This window comes from Phyllostomus hastatus, unplaced genomic scaffold (assembly GCF_019186645.2).
Source record: "Phyllostomus hastatus isolate PE091 unplaced genomic scaffold, TTU_PhHast_1.1 phas_scaffold_501, whole genome shotgun sequence".
Taxonomy (NCBI): Eukaryota; Metazoa; Chordata; class Mammalia; order Chiroptera; family Phyllostomidae; genus Phyllostomus; species Phyllostomus hastatus.
Window position 1 is genome coordinate 54,002,132 of NW_025334033.1, and position 26,792 is coordinate 54,028,923.

Below are 26,792 nucleotides of genomic sequence, written 5' to 3' on the forward strand. Positions count from 1 at the left end.
GGATGGGCTAATTTAGGTCAGTCTCATGCCCCCGAATAGGCAGGTAGGGTCACATTCCCAGTTCTCAGTATGAAAACAAAACCAAAAAAAAATGTACCTATTGAGAAGTTAAGTAACTAGAGCTGGTTGGAGTTCTGAGCAAGTCAGCAGCAGCAACCAGTTCCTCTTATGTGGCCCTGTTTTGTATAGATCTTTTCCCAGCTCTGGGGAAGCGGGCATGCTCAGCTGGCCTGGCACTCACTCTTCTGTGTCCAGCAGTAGCTTTTGTCATCTGTTTCACCAGGAGGGTCACTGGGAGGGGAATTGAGGTGGGATCAAGAGAGAAGAGGAGCTCTAGAGTACAAGATCAGAGTAGGGAATGCACCAATTTTTGAATTAGGGAAGAACTTCAGTATTTGAGCTTGGGATGCAGACACTTCTGGCTCCTCTACGCCTGTGATAGCTTTCTCACATATAGTCTAAGGAGGGTCATGGGTCCCAGAAGAGGTCCTCCGCAAGGTTCTCACGGGTGCTCCTGAATGTGCTTTCTTCAGTGTACACATCTGACACAAACCTAGCGTTTCCTTCATGATTCAGGTCGCTGGGGATGCTGGATTTAAGGAGGGATCTCAGGGAAACCTCAGTTGTTTTTCTCTGCTGTATTAAGACAGTATAATAATAGTTATTGAGCACACAGTCACTCAAGCTAGACTTACCTGCGTTTCATTCTGGCTCTACAACATAACAGCTGTGTGACTTCATGCAGATTTTACAACCTCTGATTCCCAATTTCCTCTTCTGTAAAGTGAGCATAACAGTTACCAACACTTACCTTGTGGCAGGAGCTTTCCTAAGCACTTTGCATATACTTAATCTTCTATGAGGTAAGTGCTGTTATTATCCCACTTCAAAAATAAGGAAACTGAGAGACAGAGAAGTTAAGTAACAAGTAGCAGAGCAAAGATTTGAACCCAGAGAGTTTTGCTTCAGCAAATGCATCCACCCTGATTTATGTTGCCTTTCATGCCTCAAGCTTTTGTAAGTATAAAATGGGGTGGCCATCCACCCTAGGTGGCCTTGGAAACGCCTAGGTTCTATCTGTTGTCCAGGTGAATTATTAACAGTGCCTTCTTTCCTCTCAGGAGTATCATAGTGTCATGTCTCTGTGTGGATATTTGTCACTTGAGGATCGAATAGTTATCTGTTAAATACTAAGGACAATGCTGGGCCCAAGAAAACACTCCATTAAGGTTAGCTATTGCTACTTCCACTACTACCATCACCACCCTCCCCCACGATAATTACAAGTCTGGGAGGCTTAGAGCTGAGGGTTAATTCAGGTTCTGAAGATATGTATCACGGGAGCCACCTTTCTCCATTCTCACACCCACTGCAGAGTTTGCTCACCAGTCACAACACAACAATCTTTCTTGCTTTGTGTCATAGGCAGCCACTCTTAATTGATCAAATGCAACATGTGAAATTACAATTACTTGCCATTTCTCATTTTATTAAATGGAAGAATCCAAGGTCCCACCCAGTGTATGGAGAATCTGAATTTAAGCTGAGCTTGTGGGTTTCTCCATTTATATTGAAACAATTGATTCCTAAAGCGGATAATGAATTTTAGACCTCTTTAGCCACACTATAACCCTTGTCTACAATATTTCTCTCTGCCTATTTCTCTATTATTTGTACCTCTAAGAAAATTTTAACTTGTAATAACTTCTCACTCTCTGACTATAGTTTGATAAAAGACCATCAAAATGCTATAGATATGGGCATGATATAAATAAGGAGAGGAAGTGAGTCACAATAGGGATTATAGTTGACACCTAAGATCCATGATTTAGAAAAGCTGTCTTTAAATGTGATTTGTGTAACTGGTAGTGGAAGTCATTTCAGGCTCGTTTTACATGGCATAAGGGACATCTAGTGGTTGTCAAGGTCTCTGCAGATTTACTGAAGGTAATGCAAAGTCATAGGTGTGTGTATGGGGGCCAAGTACCATCACCTTGCAAGGGAGTCCCCGAAAGGGCGGCCTTGTTTGTTGCATGACTCTTTATTGCATGAAGTTAACAAAAGGTAAAGAAACCTGTTTTTAAAACATCAATGTGAGCTCTAGCATTTCCATCTATATTATTGTCAGTGTGAAAGAACTCTTATTTGTACCAGGTTGGAAATGACTCTGTTATCAGGTACCTTCCAGCCTGGCATATTCTCCTCATTTTCCCCACCTTTTCTGCTGATTGCAGAGGAGCTCTTTGGACCACTTTGGAAAGCTAACCATCTGATTAGACACTTTGTTAGGCTAAGAGCAGAGCTGCTTAGCAGGCCAGGCAAGAAATAGTTTGTAATTGCTTCTCACATGCAGAGCTCCTTTTTTGGAAGTTGCTTGGCTATCAGGAAGCCGTACAGCTCTGTGCTATGTGTACTTTGTATAAATGAATGGGCTTCACATTGTAAGAGGATGGACTGCAAAGGCCCTGTGTGAGCTTGTTTTCTTAGCCCCAGAGTCCTCCAGGAACTTGCCCATTGTTCAGCACCTGTTGGTATGGATGTCATCTGTCACTATCCATGGTTTTGAACTCAATGCTTCTGTCTTCTGGGATGCATAGAACACTCACTTGCTTTTCTCATATTCTACTATTGTTTCCAACCGTGTTAGACTTCTTGAAGGTTCTGTTTTATTGAATCCTTTTTTATAGTATTTCCCCCTGTTCTCCTGCTTTTGGGACTTTCATATAATCTCTTTTTCCAAAAGCTATTTGGCATTCCTGTTGCAATCTATCTTCTTTCATGGTAGTTGGTGGCAGTTAGAAGTTGCTAGCTGTGGCCAAAATGTCATTGTTGGGGACTCATTCTTGCTTTTCAACTCTGAGTACAGATGATAAAGGCTCTGAGGTGCTGTTTTAAAATCTCTGTGTGTTTTCTACGGTGGTCCAAGCTACATTGTTATAAAGGCCTGGACAGTAGTTCCTTTTAGTACTCCAGAGTGGGAGGCACTGTTGGTGCTGAGCTTTATCAACCAGTCTCTTAGAAAATCTTGCTAGAATTTGTGCTTGGCTTTTAGCTTTTTCTCCTGTTAGTGTTCTGCCAAGACACATAAACTACTGACAGCTGCCACTCTGGAGAGCAGAACTTTCCATATTGATAGCCTTAAAATACAAACACATTTCCTAAGCATGCAAACTAGGGGAAACTCAACTAAATATTCAACAATTCCATCCAATTCTTTTTAACTGTCTGTGGTACTTTAGCTTTCTACCTTCTGATCTTGTCACTTATTGTCAAGTGGAATGAATGTAAAGGATTCTTTCTCTATTATAGTCCTCATTGACTTAGAGGCATCAGAAAGTAGCCTCTGTGAGCTTCCTTGCTCTTCCTCCTCTTATGAACATGTATTGACTTTGTCATGCACTGGGATGGGCACTTAGAGACACAAAGGAGAAAGACTATTCCCTTCACTTGAGAAGCTCCCAGTCTACCAGGGAAGACAGACAGTTATAGCACAACATGATAGTTTCTGTGACAGCAGTGAGAACATGGAGCCGTTGGCTTTTGTATTAGAGGATAACAAGGGAGCAGAGAGGAAGAAATAAGCTGTGGGTGGGAGTGGAATGAGCAAGTATGTTGATGGAGGCTTCCCGAAGGAGGTGATACCTGAATTATTCCTCCAATGATGAACAGTCATCATTCAGATAGATAATTCAGTTAAGGCTCATCCTGGGGATGGTGTATTGGAAGAAATGCAGAACTTTGGCAAGGCTGGCAATGATGAGGCAGAGACTAGATCAGGAAGAGTCTTTTATGTGATGCTTAAAAGTTTGCACTCGATTCTGAAGTTGATAGAGAATCATTGAAGGGTTGTAAGCAAGAAATGACATGATATCCCCAGTGAAAACAATGAAGCAATTAGAGTAATTTCTAGTCCTTGGAATAAAAATAGCAGTAGAGGAGTTCTAGTGATTCAGAAAGTTACCTTTTAAATTTTGTCACCTTTCTAATCAAACTGCTAAAGGTTTCCTTCTACTCTAATGGTTCCCCCCCCCCCAATTGTATAATGGCTATATTTTTAGAGCTTTTCATAATCTGGTACCACCCACTCATCTGATCTTAGTTCCTTTGCTTTGTGACATGTAACTTTCACACTAAGCAGGTTGTTGCCCTCATCCGATATTATAAAACAGAAGGAAAAAATGTAAGTGTTCACTGAGTAGGTCTGTTTCATACATAAGCAAATGTAAGAAGAATGGGTATTTACTGAGCCTCTGCTATGTGGCTGGCACTTTGGTGCACACTGGGAATGCATTGGTTTCTACATCAGAAACTCACAGCCTCTATGTTTAGGAAATGTAAGTCTAGAGTAGGGGTCCTCAACCCCCGGGTTCCAGTCCATGGCCTGTTAGGAATTGGGCTGTGAGCACAGGTCACCTGAGCTCCACCCTGCCTCCTGTCACTCCCCCTCCAGTCCACAGCAGGTGAGCTTCACTCCAAGCTCTGCCTCCCATTTCCCTCCTTCCCTGTCTTCCATGAAACCTAAACCAGTCCCTGGTGACAAAAAGGTTGGGGAGTGCTTGTCTAGAGGACAGTAGTAGTTCCATTTCCAGAGAGCAGAGGGGAGAGAAATACAATCTGAGTCAAGTTTATGATCACAGACCCTTGCACATTCATTAATTGGAGTGACAAATATATCTCACTCCAATTCTGATATAAAATATATCCCCCCTTAAGTATCATCCAACATTTTCTAAGCATGTTGGTAACAAGAATTATACCCCATGGTCCTTTGTATCCTCTGTGGTCTAGAGCTAATGGGTATCTAACACATTTACGTGGACTTTCATTTCCAGTATTCTAACATAGGTAGTCAATTTACATTAAATTGACTTTTGTGCTAGAGAATAACAAGGGTGGAGATTAGGTTCACCTCTCTTCCATCTCTCAGTGACTAGTGGCAACTTCCCAGAGCATTGCCTTGAGAAGAATTCTGAGGCTCCACCTGGGTTTAATGGGAAAGGGAGTAGAGTAGAATGATATCAATTAACAATAAATGCCATCTGCCAGGAAGAAGAGTAAAGACACATTGCCAACATAGCTCTAAGAGATGGGAGAGTTTTCTGTCCAGGTATGGCTGGAGGATCATTGGGCAAACTTTTTTCAATTGTCTAAAAAGATTTTTCACAATCTATTGACAAGTCCTGTCTTGGAGAACTATGGTCCATGCATACCTGTTCATGTCCTATTTATTTGCCTGGGTTTGTCTATGCCAAGTCTGATATGTCTGTGCTAAGTTCTTGCTTCTTGAATTTAGTAGAAGCTTAGTAGGCTCTGCAAGGATGATAAAGATTAGCAAATCTTATCTCTTGTGATAGACTGAGCCTTTACAGTATCCTAACTACTTCACACACTTGACTGGTTGAAATTTTTTTTCTATGGGATACATGGACATATGGTAGCCTCTTCCTGATCTGCCTTTTTAACTGAATAAAATTTCTAAGAAAGTTCTTCTTGAGAATAAAAATGAGACTTTCACTGTGATTGTGAAACAAATAGGAATCTTTGTCGGCTTCATACCATCTGTAACTGAACATAAACCTATCTGATCATTCCCTTTCATAACAAATCTATCAGGGAAACACAAAGTAGTAATGCAAGAAGTAATGGCCTGCAATATTAGCAAGGCTGATATTGCAGGTCATTAGCAAAGGGCCATTTGGGCTGGCAAAAATGGCCCTTTGACTCATGGGGGCAGAGTAACTTGACTGGTGCACAGCATGCAGGTGCACTCACGCTCTCTCTCTCTCCCTCTCCCTCTCTCTCTCTCTCTCTCTCTCTCTCTCTCTCTCTCTCTCTCTTTCTCTTCTCTGGAATAACTACATGCCCACATGACTGGATGCTTTCTTCAAAATGGGAAGAGACTCAGGACTTGCCTGGCTCAATATCCCTTTGCCTGAATTTTTCCTGTTACTCCAACTCACCTTATGCCCCTTTAATCTTTTCTTGACCACTCTTTTACAAATGGGACCATGGATCAGAGATTATAAACTGGTAGTTCCTGGTGAAATCAAAGCTAGCAAGTATATTATGTTTGACTCACAAGGTTTTGGATCAAACACATTTCAACAATTTAATTGACTGCCAGTGTTGTACTACTTGTTTCAACTTTGTTAAGAGTCTTTTTCATCCTTATTAGAAGCCCTGATACTTGGACATTATTTTGGCTCCTGCCTTGCAAGCCTGAAACTCAGTTCACATTTTCTGTGTTTACTGCTTAATTTTTATTTTTGGCACATCCTGACCACCATTAACAGAATATAAGCATGAAAACGGTGGTATCCACGGTATGTAGCCACTGGTACTTCAGGCTCCAGGTTGTATGTCAGCTGCAGCTCAGCAGGCAGTTAGTTTACTGAACCCTGTTAGCAAGACCACAGATGCAGATGTGGCCCTGGCCATGCCAAACATTAGGTTCTTCTGACTTTGGACGCTAAGTGGACCATCTGCTGCCACATTTGTGCTTGGACTTCACTGCTGGAGTTTGGTTAGTGATACACTGTGATAGAAAATGATGTTAATGATAATGATCCCTAAATCTGTACAGATGTATGGGGGGGGGAGAGAGAGAGAGAGAGAGAGAGAGAGAGAGAGAGAGAAGAGAGAGAGGAAGGGGAGGGAAGGGAAGGGAAGGGAAGGGAAGGGAAGAGAAGAAGAAAGGAGGGGAAGAGGAACAAGGGAGAAGGAATGGTGATTACTAGGCATTTATGTATATTATAAATGCTGCTGTCTCTTGGGCTGATAGTTGGCTTAGAACTTATCCTCAGAGAGAATCTTCTCTTCCCAGTGATTCCACGCCAGACTAAAGTGTCTGTTGACTTAGTTCTAGCTTTTCAGAGAAAATAACAAAGTTAATAGTGATAACTACCATTTATTGAGTGCTTATAAAGGGCCAAAAACTGTGTAAAATACTTCTGCATATGATATTATCTCATTTATGCCATACAACCCTATACAGTGAGACTGGTTATCTACATTCCACAGTTGAAAAGCCTGAGGCTGAGGCCAGTTAAATATTTTATCCAAGGTCTTAAGGGTAAAGCAGGACTCAGGCCCTGGTTAGTGAGACTGCAAAGTCCATGATCTCAACCACTGCCGTGTGCTGCCACTTGAGTCCAGCATCTAATTTAATGAAGATATAAGCATTGATTCAGCACTGGCCCAGCTAGGTGCTATTTCACACTTTAAAAGGTGTAATGCATAGTTTTTGCTGAGAAGGTATTGAAGCTATTTTGGAAAGACAAGACCTGTGCTTATTCAAAGATAACAAAGTAGAGTGTTTTGAGTGACAAATGAGTAGAGTGGATAGTTCATAGAAGGGGAAATCATAACCTACCAGAGTCATCAGTTGCCAAGGGACAGAGGGGAAGAGAGGTAGGATGTGTGATTTTGTGGCCACACCAGAAGCAAGATTCTTTCACAGTGCTTTTCATTTGTTTGCCCTGAGTAAGAGTGTTATACAATAATAAGATGAGCACAAAAGCTGCACCGTCCTAGAAATTGAAGAGCAGAAGCTCTCTTCATTATTATCTGTTGTCAATGGGATCAAATTGGGTGAGAGATAAATACATCTTTGTCTTTTGCTTGTTGTATATAAACTGCTCCACACATAGGTATAAATTTGAAAGGCTTTATTAGGATTCGTAGTCAACATTGTTCCACCTCAAAACACTCTGATATTGGCTTCACACCATTCTGTGTTGTCTAGCCTAGTCACTCAAGACAATGTCCCCCAGCATCCTGACCTTCAAACATCCTCCATTGACCTGGATCGGAGCAATGGTGCTCAGTCATGAAGTCATGGACCTATAAATGATGCTCTTATAAGCTGACCTGGTGGTTTTTATTGAAATTGTCCTATATGTAGACCCAAAGAGAGCTAGATAGGCTTTAAAAACAAGAGAACAGAAAGGCCAGCTGGTAACCTCCTATTTCTCAACAGGAGAAATAGTACCAGGAAGCCATCTGGGCACTGCAGGGCACATACCCACACTCCCCCCATTTCTTCTAGTTCCCTTATGGAGTGCATAAGGATGTGGCATTTACAACTAAATACATGGAAACATGTTCTTAGGAAGCCGAGAACAGAGTAGCCTGGGATAAGACAGAAGAGGGAGAAAAGAAATATTTCTGTGAGCTGGGATCGTCTCTACCCATTAGATTCATTCTCTATGAATGAATGATGCCATATACCTCAGACATCATGGAAGGGTTTAATGTAAAAAACACATTATGTAAACTGGAATAGTCTTCTTTTCCAATCAGAGCAAATGGTTTAGGCAGTAGGGCAGACAGCTTTGTCATTGGATGGAGCTGCATGTGGTTTTTGTGTTTGACAAAGAGATGTCTGTTTATGGATAGGTAAGGGCTATAGTAGAGTCTAGAAGCTCCCACCACTGGAGCATGGCCTTGTCCCAGTATAGTCAGAGAGATCTGGGTTCAAGTTGTCCTGGCTATTCCCTTAATGTCCTATGTCCTCAGCATACTGATCCCCTCTGAGCTTCATTTCTGTAAAATAGGGCTACTGCCAGCTTCTTTACTTGCTTAATGTGGATTATATATGATAGTGTTTTAAAGGGTCTAGCAGCATATAGTAGACACTCAGTAGATGGCAACTATTTTTTTTAAGATTTTATTTATTTTTAGAGAGGGAAGGGGGGAGGGAGAGAGAGAGAGAGAGAGAGAGAGAGAGAGAGAGAGAGAGAGAGATATCAATGTGTGGTTGCTGGGGGTTCTGGCCTGCAACCCAGGAATGTACCCTGGCTGGGAATCGAACCTGGGACACTTTGGTTCCCAGCCCGCGCTCAATCCACTAAGCTACGCCAGCCAGGGCTGATGGCAACTATTTTTATTATATCATTCCCACTACCATAGCTTGCCATACTCCTGCTATTGTTCTGTGTGTCTCTGTATCACAGATTACAGAGGCATACAAGTGAAGTTGTTCTCACAGAGTCTGTCTTAACTCTAAGACTGTCCTCAGCTGTTTTACTGTCTGGCCTCCTAAGCGTGAGCTGTGAGCCCAAACAGCAGTCTTTACAAGCCCATGGGTATAGTAGTAAGGACAGCTTGTCACTCTCTGTGACTCTGCCTCTGCCTCCCAAGGCTGTGTGACATCTTCCCCCCATTGGAGCCATTTTCAGTTTGCCTTTAATTGCTTCTTACTGGGATAACTTGTCAGCCAAGGCTACTTTCTGTCACTTGATGCCACATCTCTTTCTAGTTCAGTCATCAGTTGGGGACTTTCACTTAGTTGACAGTCTAATTTTACAAAGAACCCTGTACCAGATGCTAATTTGCCTCGTTAAGAGGGTCCAGCAGGGTTTCTTGCCTTCATGTCCTACCCAAGGTGCTGGCGCATTTCTGCCTTGCCATGGCCATGGCCCTGCTCTGAGAAGGCTGGGAAGATGAGGAGATGGATAAAATAGGACTCAGAGGTTACCCAATTATCAGTAAGAAAAATGTGAAAGCTGCACGTGCACTCACGCGCGCGCGCGCACACACACACACACACACACACACACATGCACAGAGTAATGTCAGGGCCAGGGAGCAGATAAAGAGCTCACCTTCAAAGAGTTTTGAGAGAAGTCTGGTTACCTTTGGCCAGTTTCTGGCCCTTGTTCTCCTCTGTGTCTCTCCAGAAACTGGCATTCTCGGCACCTCCCATGCCTCTCTCCATCACGTATCCTTCTTCCAGGAGAGTTCCTCATCACAGGACTCTGCATTCCTTTCCTTTAAAAAGTCTTTTTCCTTTTTATTCCTCTCTCCTGCAGAGGTACCTGAGCTCTCCTGCCATTTATCATTCAATGGAGCCAAGCCTCAGTCTGTCCCATTGGGATGAGCTATTGTTATGTATTAATAATTAACCTTTACAAGGAGCTCTAGTCATAGGCATTTAACCCAATGCAGAGAAAGCCGAAGTTTTGTTATGACAGAGAGATTAACATGTTCGCGCATAATACCAGTGGTTAGAAAGGAGAAGCTGCCAGTAATTAAACTTTCATTTTCTTTTCTGGTTCACTCATGTAGAGACTGCTAAGGATCCTGCAGTGTTTCCCCTTCACACATGGTCAGTCCAGCAGAGGGAAAATGGGAAATTCAGCTCTTGAATTGGGGAGTTGAACATGCATGACTTTCTGCATAAGGTTAAAGATGAACTTCCTGGGAGCTGCTAGTGGACTTCGTTTCTAGTGTTCACTGTAGTAAAACACACAGACTCCGGAGCCCAGCTCCCTGAGTTCAAGTCCTGCTCTACCACTTCTCAGCTATGTGACAGTGAATTAGTTCCTTAAGTATTCTCCAGGGGTATTTCAGCACCAGGGAAATGGGGGGATGATGGGGATATCTCAAGTGGGTGTTGTCAAGATCTAATAGGATGGTAGGCTTCAGATCCTTAGCATACAGCCTGGCAGTAGGTGCTCAGTAAATATTATTATCCTTCTTATTTTCAGTGGTATTGTCTATGGTTACCATGGCCAAGGTCATATGGTAGGCAAGGCGCATTTAATTCTTAATCATTAGTTATATATGAAAAGGCTAATAGCTCTGCTTGGATATCTCCTGGTGATAGGGGAGCGCAAGAAAACAGTTCTATAGTTGGGTGTTAGGTATTAAATGCTGAGCACTGGAATGACTCATCCAGTTAACATTTTATCCCTGAGATGGTTTGTAAGACTTATTTTAAGACTTAAGTCTTGTTATTTTACTGAAAATAGAGATGACAGTACAACCTACACTGATCTTTGGAAAGGATGGAATCATATTAATAACAATCACAACAACTGCCTCCAAAATAGCTGAGATTTTTGTGGCTTTACCATGTGCCATTTCTAAGGGCCTTACCTGTATTAACTTATTTCATCATTATAAAATCATTTACTCCTATATTCCTATTTTCAAAGGAGAAAACAGGCTCATGTGAGTTACATTAAATCTGCCAAGGTCACATAGCTTGTAAGCAGTGGATGTGGGATTTGAACCTAAATCTGGATCCTGACTTAGAATTTGAATAAAGTGATATACGAGACATAGCACAGTGGTTGGCATAATCAGTGCTCTAATGTTGAGCCCATTCCCTTCCAATTTTACTTTCTGTTTATTGTATGCGTGCGACATTGCTGAGTGGTCAGAAGTCCAGGACCCATCCCAGGGCACTGCATCACAATTCAGTTCTAGTGACAGCAAATCGTTTTTGAAATTCTAATTTTGAGGAATAAGAATAATCCCTGCTTATATGTGGACGACACCAGATTTAGAAAGCCATAATATATTTGTATATGTTTTAAGGTATTTCATTCTCTCAGGATATGTACATAGAGAGCACACATAACATGCAAAGAAATACTGATGTCCTTCCCCACCAACTCTTAACAATCATTTTCTTTAAGCAATATATCCATATGGTTAAAAAACATCAAATATAATAGGGTACTGTGAAAAGTAAGTCTTCCTCCCACACATGAATATTAATCTAACAAATACACTCCCCAGTGACACTTTTATAGTTTCTTGTGTTTTCCTCTGAGTTGTCTTATGCATTATGAGCATATATACCTATAACACCACTTCAGCACACACGCTTTACACAATAATAGCATAATGCACGCTCTGATCTGTTCCTTGCTAATTTCACTTAACAATAGTACTTGCAGAGCATCCACATTGAAATTAGAATCATTACCTGGTTTCTAAGGACTGCATAATATTCGATAATAAGGATGTGCCAGTCTATTATTGATAGTCATTTAGGTTGTTTCTGGTCTTCTACTAATGACACTTTAATAAATATCTTTGTATATATGTATTTGTAGCTGTGCAACTTAATATGTCTTGAATTCTATCTGTAAGCTTGTGTAATTTTCTGACAATATAAAAATTGACCAGAAGTAGACAGACAGAAGGTTTAGAATGTAAACACAGGAGCTTATTCAGGACCTGTGTACACCCTAGAGGACTCTTCAGATGCTCTTTCAGATACCACATCTCATGTTTCTCGTGTTTCAGATGATTGTGTCCCGAAGTTTCTTCTCAGGCCTTTTTCCTGGGTGCCCCATGAGTGATGACTGGTTACTGTTTGCAAGATTGATTCATATGGCCCATGTTTGGCTTTTGACAGGTTGTTTATAAAAATAATGACATCCGTCTGGAGCTGTCTCGCCTGGCCCGGATTGGGGATACCAAGATGAAAATCTATGGGGAAGTTGTATTCAAGTGTGAGAATGTGGCCACACTGGATCCCATCAACTTTGAGACCCCAGAGGCTTATATAAGCTTGCCCAAGTGGAATACCAAACGCATGGGTTCCATCTCCTTTGACTTCCGCACCACCGAGCCCAATGGCCTGATCCTCTTCACTCACGGCAAGCCCCAAGAGAGGAAGGATGTTCGAAGCCAGAAGAACACCAAGGTGGACTTCTTTGCCGTGGAACTCCTGGATGGCAACCTGTACCTGCTGCTTGACATGGGCTCTGGCACCATCAAAGTGAAAGCCACTCAGAAGAAAGCCAACGATGGGGAATGGTACCACGTGGACATTCAGCGTGATGGCAGATCAGGTAGGCAGAGGTGGGGTATCACTGAAACTGGAGGACAGCTCCAGCTTCTCTGTTTGTTTCCTGGCTTTATATTTTTATTATAATTTCCTCACTTGCATGCTTGTTAACTCTTTTGCTATTCGCTGTCATGGTTGTTGTAATGGTTATGTTTTGGAACAAGACACCTGCTTCCTCGATGGCTCACATTTTCCTCTCCCCTGTCACTCATTGCACAGTTATCTTAGTGATAGCTGCAAGACCCTGAGCTAAGGGTGGTTTTTCAAGTAGCATTTTCACAGATACCAAAGCAACTGTCATGTCGTGGGTGTGATGGTCCCCTCTCCCAACTTTTCTTCTTTGCCTTTTTTGCATCACCATGGAAACCAATTGTGACATCACAGAAGCTACATTATGTGATAACTCTGTAGGATAAGCTTCACAGTGTAAGAGTTTATGCAACAATACACCCTTCAATAATTGGCAGGAGTCATGTTTCAGGGAAAAAATTATGACAAGAAAAGAAAAGGCAAATTGATTTTTCCTGAAGTCATGTTCAATTTAAAGCCTTCCTTTGGTGTGAAAGCCTATATTTCACTCTTTGCTAAGACCTCACTAACTCTCCCTTCCTCTTCATAACCTTTTACATTTGGTTTAAATGGCTTTGTTTGTTTCTGCAGCCGCAGATCAAACAAGCTAGCCCCAGGCAGTACATAGCCACTCTGGAGTAGTAACAGAGAGGGAGAAAAAAAAATTCACAAATAGAGAGTCTGGAGCTTTTGAATGTCTGAACAGTCTGCCTAGTTTTCTATGGACCATGTGGCAATGAAGGTCACATTCTCTGCCATTAGAAAAGGCATTTCACCCAGAGTGCTAATTAGAGCACTTGAATTTCACACATTTCCTGATTCTCTATTTAGGTGGTATTATACTCAAGAAGGGTCTTGGCTATATTTCCATCATTTTTAAGGATGCACTCTGGAGATGTCATTTGGACATTTTCTTTCTAGGTGCATTGGGCTAACAATAAAAAGCAATAGGCTCCCTCTAACAGTTTATAGCCAGGAATGGCTGAGCTTGGGGGAAATGGCTTTCTGGCATAATTTCAGAGCTAGAAGGCTGATGGCAATGAGCAATGCTGCCCTTAGGAGGAGCTGGATGGGTTCTGTGCAGAGGGCAGATGGGTGGTGGATTGCAGCCCTAGACAGTTTATTGCCCAGTAGGATGCTTTATTGATTGTCTAAAATATGATCAGAACCAAGAAGCATCAAATTAAATGTGCTTTTTAAGCAGGAATGAAGAGTTTGTGCTTTGTTTTTAAAACAGAAAAATACACAAAAATTAATTTCTCTTGAGACTGAATTTTTCTCTGAGTTTATCTTTAAAATGTCAGCAGGGCAGAGCCAGAAAGCTGTCCCAGAATTATAAAAGAAATACTCCTGTTGGAGTTTAAGACCCATGCATTTTGGGTCTCTGGAGTTGGGTCATGATTGATGGGTGTCGTGACTGACTAACCTAGACCCTGACACAGCTTAAAGGTCACCTATCTGTGTCACAGACAGGCTAGAACACGTAAAATTGCCATATGTCTACTTCTGTTTATTCCCAACACTAACTGCTCTTTCAAGTAGAGCAGTTATTTTGTTTTGTTAGAACCGCCAGAGGACCCATCTTTGTCAAATTGCTTTGGATTTCAGAAGCTTGAATTTCATACCTGGGAGCTATAGCATTAGCCTATAAATTTGAAATACCTATACATTTGATCAAATCCTAAAAAAAATGTACTGAGTAGACAAATAATTATCCTGTGAAAGCAATGAAACATAAAATTTTAATATGACCTATTAAACTTTATTTATGAATATGTTTTCTGGTATATTGTTTTTAGTTATAAACTTATACTAAATTGAATAGTTGTAAATGCATTAGCCTATCTAAGTGTGGCACCTCCTTTCCTGTTCATCCTGAAGAATAACATGACTGAGAGGTGATCTAGAAAAAATTTTATTTCACTTAGCATAATACCCTCTGGGTCCATCCATGTTGTTGCTAATGGTAAGATTTCATTCTTTTTTGTGGCCAAGTAGTATTCCATGGTATATATGTATCCATTCTCTATCCACTTGTCTATTGATGGGCACTTAGGTTGCTTCCATACCTTGGCTATTATAAATAACAAAGGGATTAAGAAGTACAAATTGGTAGTCACAGAATAGTTATAGGGATGTAAAGTGCAGCATAGGGAACATGGCCAATGATATTATAATAATTTCGTATAGTGCCAGGTGGGTACTAGAATTATCAGGGGGCACCTTATAAATTATGTAAATGACTTAACTACTATGCTGTACACCTAAAACTAATATAAAATATTGAATGTCAACTGTAATTGGAAAATAAATAAACAAACTAAAACAGAAAAAAAAGAAAGAAAAGCTTTTATAATCACTCCTCAGTTGGGGACAGATTCTTGAAGCTTGGTTAAGTGCCTTTAAACCAGCTGTGGTCACACCCTCACAGGATAGATTTCTTCAGGGTGTCTTGAAGGCTCCAGCATTTAAATTTGTTCTGGTACTCATCTTATTTGGCAATAGATGTTCCTTCCCGCTAGTTGGTGATCAGATTAGCTCTGTAGATTTGTGGAGAGCAGGCAAAGCAAATTGTGCAAGAGAGAAGAAAGAGACAGAAACTTCAACTTCCTCATTTGTGAGACAATAACTCTTATCTCACAAAATTGTTTTAAGGATCAAGTTGAAAGAAGCAAGTTGAAAGTACTTACAATGGTGGCCAGGGCATTATTATTGTTATATAGGGGTGTGTGTGTGTGTGTGTGTGTGTGTGTGTGTTTTCTTTACATAGGTTTTTAAAAGATTAAAAACCAAAAAAAAGCAAAGCAGATTTCTCCAGGAGAAAACTTTTAGGGGAGAGCAGGGGAAGCAAGCTGTTGGTTTGCTCCTCCCGGAGGCCCATATGTTCTTTCTACTCCTCTGCCCCTGTGTTGACTTTGTAATTTAAAGTGTGATCTCAGTCCTCAGGCTATTCCCTCTGCAGCTGAGGGAATTGAAATTCTGACCGAAGTGAAAGCTGCCTGATGGATGGCAGTTAACTTGGTACCAATGAGCACCTTAAGAATACTAAATAATTTTTTAAAGTAATGGCATGGTGTTTAGATAGCACCTTGATTTTACAGTTTCCTTGATGCTACACTTTAGGAAATTGAGCTGTAAATGGCCTAGGGTCATCTTCATGATCGAGGACTAGAACCCTTGTCCCAAGTTTCCAGGTCAGTCTACCTAGGGCTATACCTTCTGTAATCCCATGTGTCCAGCCTCTTTCTAACTCCATCTCCTGCTCTCTTGCTCTTGCCTTCTCCACTCTAGCCACACCCCTGCCTACCCCAGGGCCTTGGTAGGTGCCATTCCTTCTGCCAGACAGTCTTCACCCTGGACTGGAGGATCCTTCTCAACATCCTGGTGTCAGCTCACCTGGCATATGCTTAGAGAGGCCTTCACTTTAAAGAATAACCCTTGGGCTGCTACTGTAGCACCCATTTTACTCTCTTCCTAGCACCTGCTGTTAACTAATTTCTCTTGTTTATCGGGTGATTTGTCTATTTTCTGTCCCTCTGCTCTGGAATATTAGCTCCATGAAAGCAAGGCCATGACTGTCAAGTTCATCTCTCTGCATAGAACTATACCAGAGACAGAAGAGGTGCTCAATGCATCTTTGTTAAATGAATTAATCAACATTTTCAATGAAAATTTAGCAAAGACAGTGCCCAAAATATTCACTGGCATACCTGGTAGCTAATGCCAGTGTAGAGGGTCCCTGTGCATGGAGGGTCCCATCCTTTTGGGGAGGATGAGCCAGTGATGAAGACTCAGGCAGGCACATACAGAGAGCCCTTACTTGACAGAGGGAAATGCACTTTGTCTATATGAGCTCATGTAATCAGCACACCAACCTGAGAGGTGGGGACGATTATTTCCCCATCTTACAGATGAGCAAATTAAAGCCCAGGAAGATGAAGACACTTCTTCAAGGTCACAGGTAGTATGTGGTGGAGCTGGGACTTAAACCCAGGCAGCAACTGTGCTGCTCTCACCAGTGTGGCACGTGACCTCTCAGGTAGGACTGTTAGGTAGAGAAAAGACTTCACCCTACAGGTACTAGGTTGTTGGGATTGTCTTGGCTCCTCCTAGTGGCCAGGCTATCTTACCTGCAGAGATTGGGACCCCATTACCTACACTGTTTTTTTCTACCACCTTGTAGGACTTCCTTCCCTTGCTTGCATTGTTCTGTCCTGGCCACACAACGTTTGTCTCAGTACTCACCTACTGGGCTCCTTTCTTACTTTCACCACCTGGCAGTCTCGCCTGAGATGCCCAGGAGCTGTTAGCTCACTCTTTCTGTCCTCCCATTCCAGGTACCATATCAGTGAACAGCAGGCGCACGCCTTTTACCGCCAGTGGGGAGAGCGAGATCCTGGATCTGGAGGGGGACATGTACCTGGGCGGGCTGCCAGAGAACCGTGCTGGCCTCATCCTCCCCACTGAGCTCTGGACTGCCATGCTCAACTACGGCTACGTGGGCTGCATCCGCGACCTGTTCATCGATGGGCGCAGCAAGAACATCCGGCAGCTGGCGGAGATGCAGAACGCGGCGGGCGTCAAGTCCTCCTGTTCACGGATGAGCGCTAAGCAGTGTGACAGCTACCCCTGCAAGAACAACGCTGTGTGCAAGGACGGCTGGAACCGCTTCATCTGTGACTGTACGGGCACCGGCTATTGGGGGAGAACCTGCGAAAGGGGTGAGTCGGCAGCGTGGGTGGCATGGGTGGTGGGACTCATGGGTGTGACCACTACAGTCACGTCCGTGGAGAGACTTGTGCTTTCTTTGCTACCACAGGTGCTGCCTTTGGGCCTGCCTGTGCTTTCTTTCTTCTAGAGGAGCTTTCTTGGGTTCACTGCTTTCCAGGTGGCACCCTTTCTAGTTCTGGTTACTTGGATTTGTTTGACTGGTGCTGGGTCGCAGAAAGGACAGTTTTGAGTAAAGATTCCAATGGTCATGACGTTTTTTATTAAGTGTCAGACATCTTTTATTTAGAGAGGGTGAATACTTGTCTTTTGGGGTTCTGGGTGGGCTGACTGGCAGTTTTATTTATTTAACTCACAGTTTTTGGTGCTCTCTGTATGCTAGCTCTTGCATTAGGCTTTAAAAATACATTATTGAACAAGACAGACCCAGCTCTATTTTCATGGAGCTTGCTTCATAGTTGACTATTTAGCCATTAAATGAATAATTTTAAACGTGGTGGGTTTCTTAAGAGTCAGTGTGGTGTATTGGTTAAGAACATGAACTCTGGGGCCAGACTGGGTAAGAAATCTGGCCCCAGAGGAGTGATGTGACCCATATCAAGATAATATATTTGAGACTTGATTTCCTCATCTGTGAAACAGGAATAATCAGGTACCTCCCTCACAAGATACTGGTAATGATGAAGTGAGTCAAAAGATCCTGGACTAGGGCAAGCAGTTAATTAATGTTAGTGATTGCTGCAATCATAATTATTGTCATTCAGCACCATTAAATGGGAAATAGAGAGAAGTTTGGGTGGCTTTTACAAAGGGACCTGACGTACTGGAGGGGTTCATAGAAAGCTTCTGTAAGGAAGAAATATACAAGTTGAGACTTGAGACATGAATACAAATGAACTTGGCAAAGAAGAGGAAGGAAGGTGTGTGTCCTAGACAGGAAGGACATGCCAAGGTACAGAAGTGAGAGACCATGGCACAGTTGAGGAACTGAACACAGTCCAGAATGGACTGAAGTGTGAAGTGCTGTGGGGAGAAGGTTCAAAGAAGTGGCTGAAGAGGTGGATAGCAAACCAAGAGGATTGATGGATTAGAACAGGCCAGAACACTGGGAGGAGCCCTTCTCATTCACCACTTTAGCATCTTATGTTTGCATGGAATTTACAGTTGGGGTAAAAGGCAGAGGTAAAGGCAAGCAAAGAGACAACACCAAGACAAGAAGATTCTAGTCTATAAGCCAGTCCAGATTACAGTCTAGTTGATTGTTTTATATACCAGGCCCACAGAATCAAGTTGACTCCCCATGGGTTGTCACCCTCTATTTTATATGAAAAGATAATCTACACAGTTGTCAAGTGTTTGCTGAGGGTATAGCTCTAGGGCTTTGAGGATACTGCATCTGTTATAGGTAATTCTTTCCCTCAAGAAGTTTATCATCTGTTTAGCTAAGGATTGAAGCATCAATACAAAAAACAATGATAAAATGATAAAAGGCAGTGGCATGAACTCTATTGGTGGACCAGACTAGGAAGACATGGAGAGTCAAAACAGAGAAGACTTTCTTGAGTGGGAACCTACAAAGTCTCATCCCTAAAGACTACCAGTGGTCAGAATTGTCCACCATCACAAGTCTGGTGATGAGGAGATATCTTAGAGCAGAAACTGGATGAATAGTCAAAGATGTTTCATGTTGTTTTTGTGAGGTCAACTGTATTACTAGTTAAGGTGTGCTTCAAGAGAACTGCAAGTCTTCCTTGCAATCAGACCAAAAGTAGGGTTCAGGACATTGGCATAAGGGAGAAGGAGCCTCCTTGGAACTTACAGAATTTAAATTCAAATTTACTGAATTTTCAAAGCTGCAACAACCAGAACATGAGCTAAGATGAGGAAGCAACAATTTTGAACAGAAGTGGGCTGCGTAGGAGCTGGTCAGTCTGTCAAGCTCCTGGACTCTTTCTAAATCTCTTTCTAGGGTAGACTATCCTGGTATTGGTTTGGGAGATTGAAAGGTCATTCAACCTCTGAGATGCATGAGACAGAAAGGTAGTGTAAGAACTGAAAGGCACTTTAAACACTTTGCTTTCTCCTCTTGGGTCTCTTCTGAAATCAAGGTCCTTGTGGTTGCTGAAGACAGGGAGCAGTGACTGTAGGTACCTGTGTCTCTGAGTTCACCTATGCCAAGGACAGATCAATGGGAGTTGGTCCAAGATTTGCCAAGCATGGTGAAAGTCACTGCACCTTTTACATTGTCACTTTTGACTAGTCATTAAAAGGCAGCTGATTGGGGATATATGAGGGACAATTATTCCTGGTACAGTGCAGCCAAGAGTCATCCATTCTGGACAAATGAGAAGGAGCCTAGCAAATTTAAGACATTTGATCTATACATCGCTCAAATTCCAGACAGTTCAACTGATTGTTTTGTTCCTCCACTAATTGTTTTTTGGCTCTGTATTGTTCCTGACACCATGTTCAGAATGAATCAGTGGAGTATAAAAATGATAGGACTCCACTCTGCTAGCAAAGCAAATAGAGCTTCCGAAGGACATTGTTTTTCTTTATTGAAACGGATTCCTCAGGAGAGATGCTTTTGAGTATCTCTTATTCATTTTCTATGCATGCAGCAACCATGAAACCCTAGTATGTTCCAGGCATTGAATTAGAGGCAGAAGTTGTAAATAAACTGACAGCACCTGATTTTGATCAAGGGGCATATAATCCTTCTAGGCAAACAAAGGGAAATGTGGGAAATGTGCTAACACGTGCTTGGTATTATGCTGGAGGGAATGGAAGGACATACGGATGGGAGAGGCCATGTTAATACGGAGCAGTGATGGTCAGAAAAATGGGCCTCAGGGTTTTTTTTTATTATTTTCTTGTCTCCTATTTCTAATAGAATGATGGCCTCTTCCTACCTGTCACCCTTAGGATTCACTACAGGCACTTCTGCAGAGTAGGGAGGGAAAGGGTTTGTTAAAATTATTTATATACAGGAACACAATCCCTTTTGGATCAAGGAATGCTCCTCTATCCACCATAACACCAGCAACATGGTCACTCAGTTTACCATTCTCTCTTTAATTTTCTTCTAGAAGCATTATACCTAAGCCTAGAATTCATAATTGGTGATAAACGTGGTAAATCTGGGACAGTTCCTAAGACAGTGTGTCCCATCTAGCCCAAACTGTGTCCTGTACTTGGGCTTCATAGTGGTCAGTGCACTGGTATTGTAGTCCCTGCATCAGAAACAGTAGTATTAGAAAGAAGCATTTGTGTATATGAAATAGAGAAGGCATAGGAGTGATGCTAAAAACTGGTATGTAGAGAAAAATCAGAGTTGGGGATAGCATGGGCCACATATTAGATCAAAATAGCCTAAGAACTCAAGCAAAGTGAGCAAGCAGTTCAGTCTAAGAGACAACTCCAAGATCAAAGTTGTCAACCCAAGGCAAGGGAATATAGCAGGCAACTACTGGGAAATGTAAGAGTATGTTAGACCAAGATTAATTTGCATGAGTATTTTTCTCTTAGAGTAAAAATGGAGGACTCTTGCTTGTACCCTTACAAGAGTACTTCTACTGCCTGTGAAAATGAGCGGTGCTAAATCTTGACATATGACAATTGGCTTGATGTCGCATTTAGATTTTTTCAGCATGATCTGATACTATTCTAAGAAGATGTAGATATATCTACCCATCTCGGTTGTTCAGCTGTAGCTATTTTGGTTTGCTATTCATAATGAAGTGGGAGACCTAAAAAGCAAAGTTCTATTTTAGCTGCGGAATGCCAATCAGTTTGGTTGAAATGCTTTCATCTGCTGGAAGACCACCTGCCACCCTGTGAAGTCCTATTGTATAGAGGAAACATTCTAGCTTGTCTGTCTTAAGAGGATAAGATCAATTGACCTGGGACGACATAGACATCTTCTTGCCAGTGTAGCCAAACTGTATAGTTCCCTTGGTGGGAATCAAGTGTCAATAGGCAAGGCAATGGATTTGATTTATTTGTGGACCACTAAACTTCATTTTGGCCACTGAAGATTCTATCCTCTTCTCTGGATGGCTTTTTCTGAATGTAGACCATCATTTATTTAGCAAGAAAGAAAATAGGAATCGCCACAAGTCCATCTCTGTGACAAGAAAAATAACCTACAGTGCAGCACCTAGAGTCAAGATTGCCTGGTGGTTAGTGGTATGAATTTTAGAGTTGGAGCTTAATTCCTGTGCTCATTCTATCACTTACTAGCTAGATGATTTACAACAAATTTTTCTATTAATTCTTCTAAGCCTCAGTTTTCTTATCTGTAAAATGGGAACACTAATACTAGGTAAAGTTTTCTTGGTGGCAAGTTACAGACTTGACTATGGCCAACAGAGTCAAAGAAGAGGATTTGCTGCATGGTTACCTAGAGAGGCAAATGAAGATCTCACTAACTGCCTCTTACACAGGGAAGAAAAGCAACTCTGGGGGCCCCAAGGCACTGTGTTTAAAATGATTCATTTCTTTGACTCCAGGTTCTGGATTTTTCCATTTAGAATGTACATTTCCCAGCAGGAGAATCTGATTGGCCCAATTTGATTCTCCAGTCAGCTCTGTCCAGGTGGGCAGTCACCTAGAATAGATGGGAAGGATCACCCGTGTGTGTGTGTGTGTGTGTGTGTGTGTGTGTACATGGGTAAGCTCGGGGTACCCCGACCCATGCAGCCATGTCCTATTATAGATGTCCAGCCATACGGACCTACTGTCTGATAAAAGAAAATGTTTCCTGGGATTATGGAAATTTGGTGTCTTTGAGAATATTAATTTGTAGAACCAAGAAAATGCGATGGAAAAGGTAAATCTTCTTTTCTCACTGGTCCCCAGGATTCCATTCTTCTGACACAAGCACCAGCTGAAAACCAAGAATGAAAGATATTTTGAGTTCTCTCAAATGCTTTTTGTTCCAACAAACAAAGAGTGCAGGCAGCAGCTTCTCCCCGCTCCAGCTCAGGGACTTCCCTTTCAGCCAACTCCTCTGATGGCTGCTGTGTGCCCCAGAGCGGCTACACATTCTGCCTGGGAAGACTAAGATACCACCTTTAGGTGAGGGTAGAATATGTCATTTGGATGCCACATAGAAATCATGACATCAGAAAATACCGTTCATGTCATCTGTACCTACTCCTTGTATCAGTAGGTAAGGAATTGGAAGCCCTAAGAAGTTAATGTGACTTTAACTTGGAGTAGCTATGCAATGGTTAAAATTCATGATTTCTGACTTTAATCCATCGCACTTTGCACTACACTGAACACTTTTCCTTCTTGTATATGTGAATGAGGTTATATTGTAAGGTCATTGAGGGAAAAACAGTGCATTAAATATCTTTGTTTCCATGCAGTCTCCAGCACTGTGCTATATATACACTATCTGGTTATTAAATGTTGAGGGCCCCAGTTTTCACCCAGAGTCTCTTCTTGGTCTGTACATGCCCCTCAGTGCCCTCATTCATTGCCATGATGTCAAAGATCATGTATATGTCAGTGACTTCCAAGTCAGGATCTCTCTCCTGGAACTCTCTCTGGAATCCCAGAAATCTGTATCCCATTGTCCATTTGACATCTGCACTTGGATATCTGATAGGTAGCTTAATCACAACATTGAAAAAAAAGAAATTTGAGTTCCTCCTCCCTGCCTTTGACTTTTTAAATTGTAGTTTTCCCCCTCTCAGTAAATGACATCACCATTGTCCTGGGGATTTTACTTGATTTTTCTTCCATCTCATTCAGCCTGTCACAGCAAGTTTCTGTTGATGCTTTGTCTAAACCCATCCTGCATCTATCTACTTCTCTCCCTTTCACCACCATTATCCTAGGTCAATCTACACTGATCTCTTCTTTGGACCACAGGATAGTATGTCATATGATTATGAAAAAGGTCAAGTTCATTTTATGCCTTCCTTAGAACACTAAACTATTATTAAAATGTCTACATATTCAACACATTTCTACCTTAAGCAACTTTAGTTTCAGTAGCTGCTGGTCCCCTAAATTATAGGAAATGAAAATTATAGCAAATGAAGCTCTGATGCTTCTTTGGAATTAACTTCAACATTCACATAGCAGTTCCATAAATAGGTATCTAGCCCCTCTCTGTGTCAGGCTTAGTGAGCTAAGTTGTGAGGACACAAATTTGTAGAAGACATGGTTTCAGTTGTTTTATGGACTCAGTCTAGTGGAGGGGATGGAGACATAATCTGCAGGCTGTAATGCAATCTACCAAGGGCAATGATTCAGGGAATAATTATAGGAAAGAAAAAGATAACAATTAGAAAGCAAAATATGTCCAACATGACATACCACTTTATAACTTGTTCTAGGTTCACTGGGGTCTGCTCAGACTGACTCAGTGGTGTGGAAACACAAGGAACCCTAGCCTTTGAGGTCAAATATAATAATCCTGGTTGCTTTCACTGGTTCCAGTGCCACGGAGGAGCTGCCCCATTCCCCAGGGACGTCCAGGCCCTTTATTTAGATATATGACCTTGAGATTCTTACTTGGATCCTCTGGTGTCTCTGTTATGCAAAAATAAAATGAGGCAATTGGGTTTCATGCTCTCTCAGGGCCCTTTCAGTTCTAAACTCTGTGATCCTCAAATGTCATCAGCTTGGCAATGGCTTCCCTTATCCTGAGATGAGGGGTAAAGGTGAATGAAGGGCAGGACAGGGATGTGAGTCCTTGCTCCTTGCAGTCTGCAGAATTCTCTGGGTTAGGAGACTGGGTTTAGTTATGTCAGCACTGCATTGAAGTTGTCGCCTCTCTGATGTATTCATCTAAAAAAAATGAATGCCTGGTTGTACTGGGAATACGTCAGGCCCATGATATATAAGTTTTAATGGATGGATTAATGAATATAACCTTGCATTTCTTAAGAGCATTAAAAGGCTGTCTCCTTTTCTCTCCATTGTTTGCCCCTTTTAGATGGGTAATGACTTGTACCAGAGGGAGGGGCTTTCCAAGAAATACACAATTCATCAACATTAACCAATGAGTCCTCATTTTTCCCTAATTGGTTGAATCTTAAGTCATACAGATGTATCTCTGGTGAGGACCATAGCAGTGCTCTGATTCAGACTCTTATGTTTTCCTGTTTTCCAAGTGTTTCTCTTTGCAGGCTGAGTAGTATGATCCCAGGACATTGTCCCATAGTCCACAAACCCTTCCTAAGTGTTATTTCACTAGGTCAGGGTCTGAGGTAGCCCTGATCACAGCTGCTCCTGTCACTCCAGAGGTGATTCTATTATTCTGAAATCTTAAAGCTCCCGGGGTCTTAGAAGGACAGGCTTGGGGCTTTGGAGATCTTTGAAATATCTCCAGCTTGGCCTCTGTTCAGCCTGAAAAAGGGAGGGTCAGCACTTTGAGGCAGCATGTGACAACTGCTTAGAACTGCATCACACCTGCTGTTAGCTGTGGTTCTGTCAAATGTAGGGACACAGAGCCATTTATATTGCCACTCTGTACCTTTATTACTGCCTTTGCTAAAAGCTGTTTAACTGCCAGCAGATATCTGCCTATTATGGGTGCAATAAATTGAGATGCTGCTAAATTATGAGAAACAAGTGCTTCCAAATGCAACACAAGGGGATTATTATAGCCTTTTCTAGCATCTCTGGCTCCACGTGTCTTTTCACAGATAGATAAATTATTCCTTGCTTCAGTATGGATTAAGAGGAAAGTTAAGTTAAGATGTCTGTTTATTGAGAGAAATTATGTGCCTGCTCTATGGTCAGCTCTAAATATACATTTGGTCATTTACCCTTACATTCACTCTGCAGGCTTCATATTATTATCCTCATTTTCTAGATGTAGAAAGTGAGGGTCCAATTCATTCATTCCAAAGCACCTCTTGAGTCCTGTGTGCCAGGGGCCAAATAGGGCCCTTGGGATAACAAAGCATTGATCATGATGCTCCTCATAAGCACATCAGTAAATTCTGATGTCTGAGAAAGGTGGGACAGAGATGCAGGGAGAAGTGTCGTGGCCAGCATCACAGATTGGGGGACATTAGAGCTAAGCCTTGGTGGAGCTGCAGGAATCTCCCAGGTAGACCAGGTAGGTAGAAGTATTCCAGGGAGAAGAAACAGAGATGCAGAGGTGACTTGGGGAAACAGGAAGTTTCCCTTTCGGTTGGAATCTAAGGCCTGGGGATTGAGGAGAAGGAATTGGAGGGAAGATTTTAGAAAGTGTGGCTGGAGGAGGGAAGGACCAGCTGTGAAGTACCTTGTTTGCTCTCCCAACAAGCTTAGGTCTTACCTTACAGGAGGCATGCCATTTTGATCACAGGGACAGCAAGGCTAGATCACTCTGCTGGAGGATGGGTGGGATGTGGGAGGCAGTAGGCCAACAGACCAGTGTGTATTAGCTCAGTTTGCATTTGTGTTATTTCAGGCAGGAGAAATAAGAGCCCTAGCTGAGGCAGAGAGAATGGAGGTCACATTTTGGGAACATGTCTAATAGATTTAAGAAACAATGTTGATAGGATTTCCCACCCAATTGTATCCAGCGGAAGAATGACCAGGAATGGGTTAGAACGGAGTTTGGCCGTGAAATCCTATTGTTTCTTTTCTCTACTACTCAGCCATCTTGAATCAGTTTGACATGCTTGAGAGGAGTGGAGAGGAGTAAGGTAGTGAGGGAATATAGCTAGGAGTCACCTACACATGCCGGTCCCACTCTGAACATATATGACTTACCCTCTCTCTGTGCCAATGACGTGTCAACAGTGGCTGCACAATTGGTTTGTTGGGCCCCTCTGTCATAGAGTGAAAGTGTCCAGTGTGCTCACATAGATAATAAGCTGACATACCCCATTCTGAATCTAGAGTTCAGCATTTCAAGAGTGAAAAAGTTCTCTGGCTAGTGTTTTTATTCTACTTTTTTTCTTATGGTATAGAATGACTTAGATAGGATTTCTGTGTTTAAATGTATGATATAGGAAGGAAGGTTGTGGAAGAAGGTGGACATCCCAATGCATGCTTTTGTCCAAACTTTAGATGGTTTGTATTTGGAATCAAGATATGACTCTGATATAATCCCAGATTTTGAAGAACTATGTTAAAATGGTCTGTGATTATCTCAACCAAGATTTGCATATACATAAATTGTGAGGCAAAAGTATGTTTACAGTGGTTTGTATGGAAGCAAATAATAATAATTAGTAAACAATAAAAGAATAAGCTCTGTGTTTTGCATATGCACAACTGTAAACCTACTTGTGCCTCACACCATATTTTCTTGGGAAAAAATGTAGTTTCTCTTTCTTTTGTAAAAGTGGTCATATATGAGATAAGTGAAAAGTTTTTTTTTTAGAGATAGGGAAGTCATATTTCTAATTTCTCTTTATTTTAGTCTCTCATTAAGACTCAATAGCAA

The 26,792-nt window shown here is 41.9% G+C and overlaps 1 protein-coding gene across 20 annotated transcripts in view; it reads left to right on the forward strand.

The window, feature by feature from the left end:
• Nucleotides 1–26,792, forward strand: part of NRXN3 (neurexin 3) — a 1,483,875-nt gene that overhangs the window by 468,744 nt on the left and 988,339 nt on the right. For all 20 annotated transcript variants that reach the window (XR_006783762.1, XR_006783763.1, XM_045822497.1 and 17 more), the window contains 2 exons: nucleotides 12,155–12,593; nucleotides 16,996–17,379. Coding sequence is in view for 18 of the 20 variants with exons in the window: in XM_045822497.1 (XP_045678453.1) it covers nucleotides 12,155–12,593; nucleotides 16,996–17,379 (823 nt within the window). In the remaining 2 variants the exon portion in view is untranslated. The remainder of the gene's footprint in view (nucleotides 1–12,154; nucleotides 12,594–16,995; nucleotides 17,380–26,792) is intronic.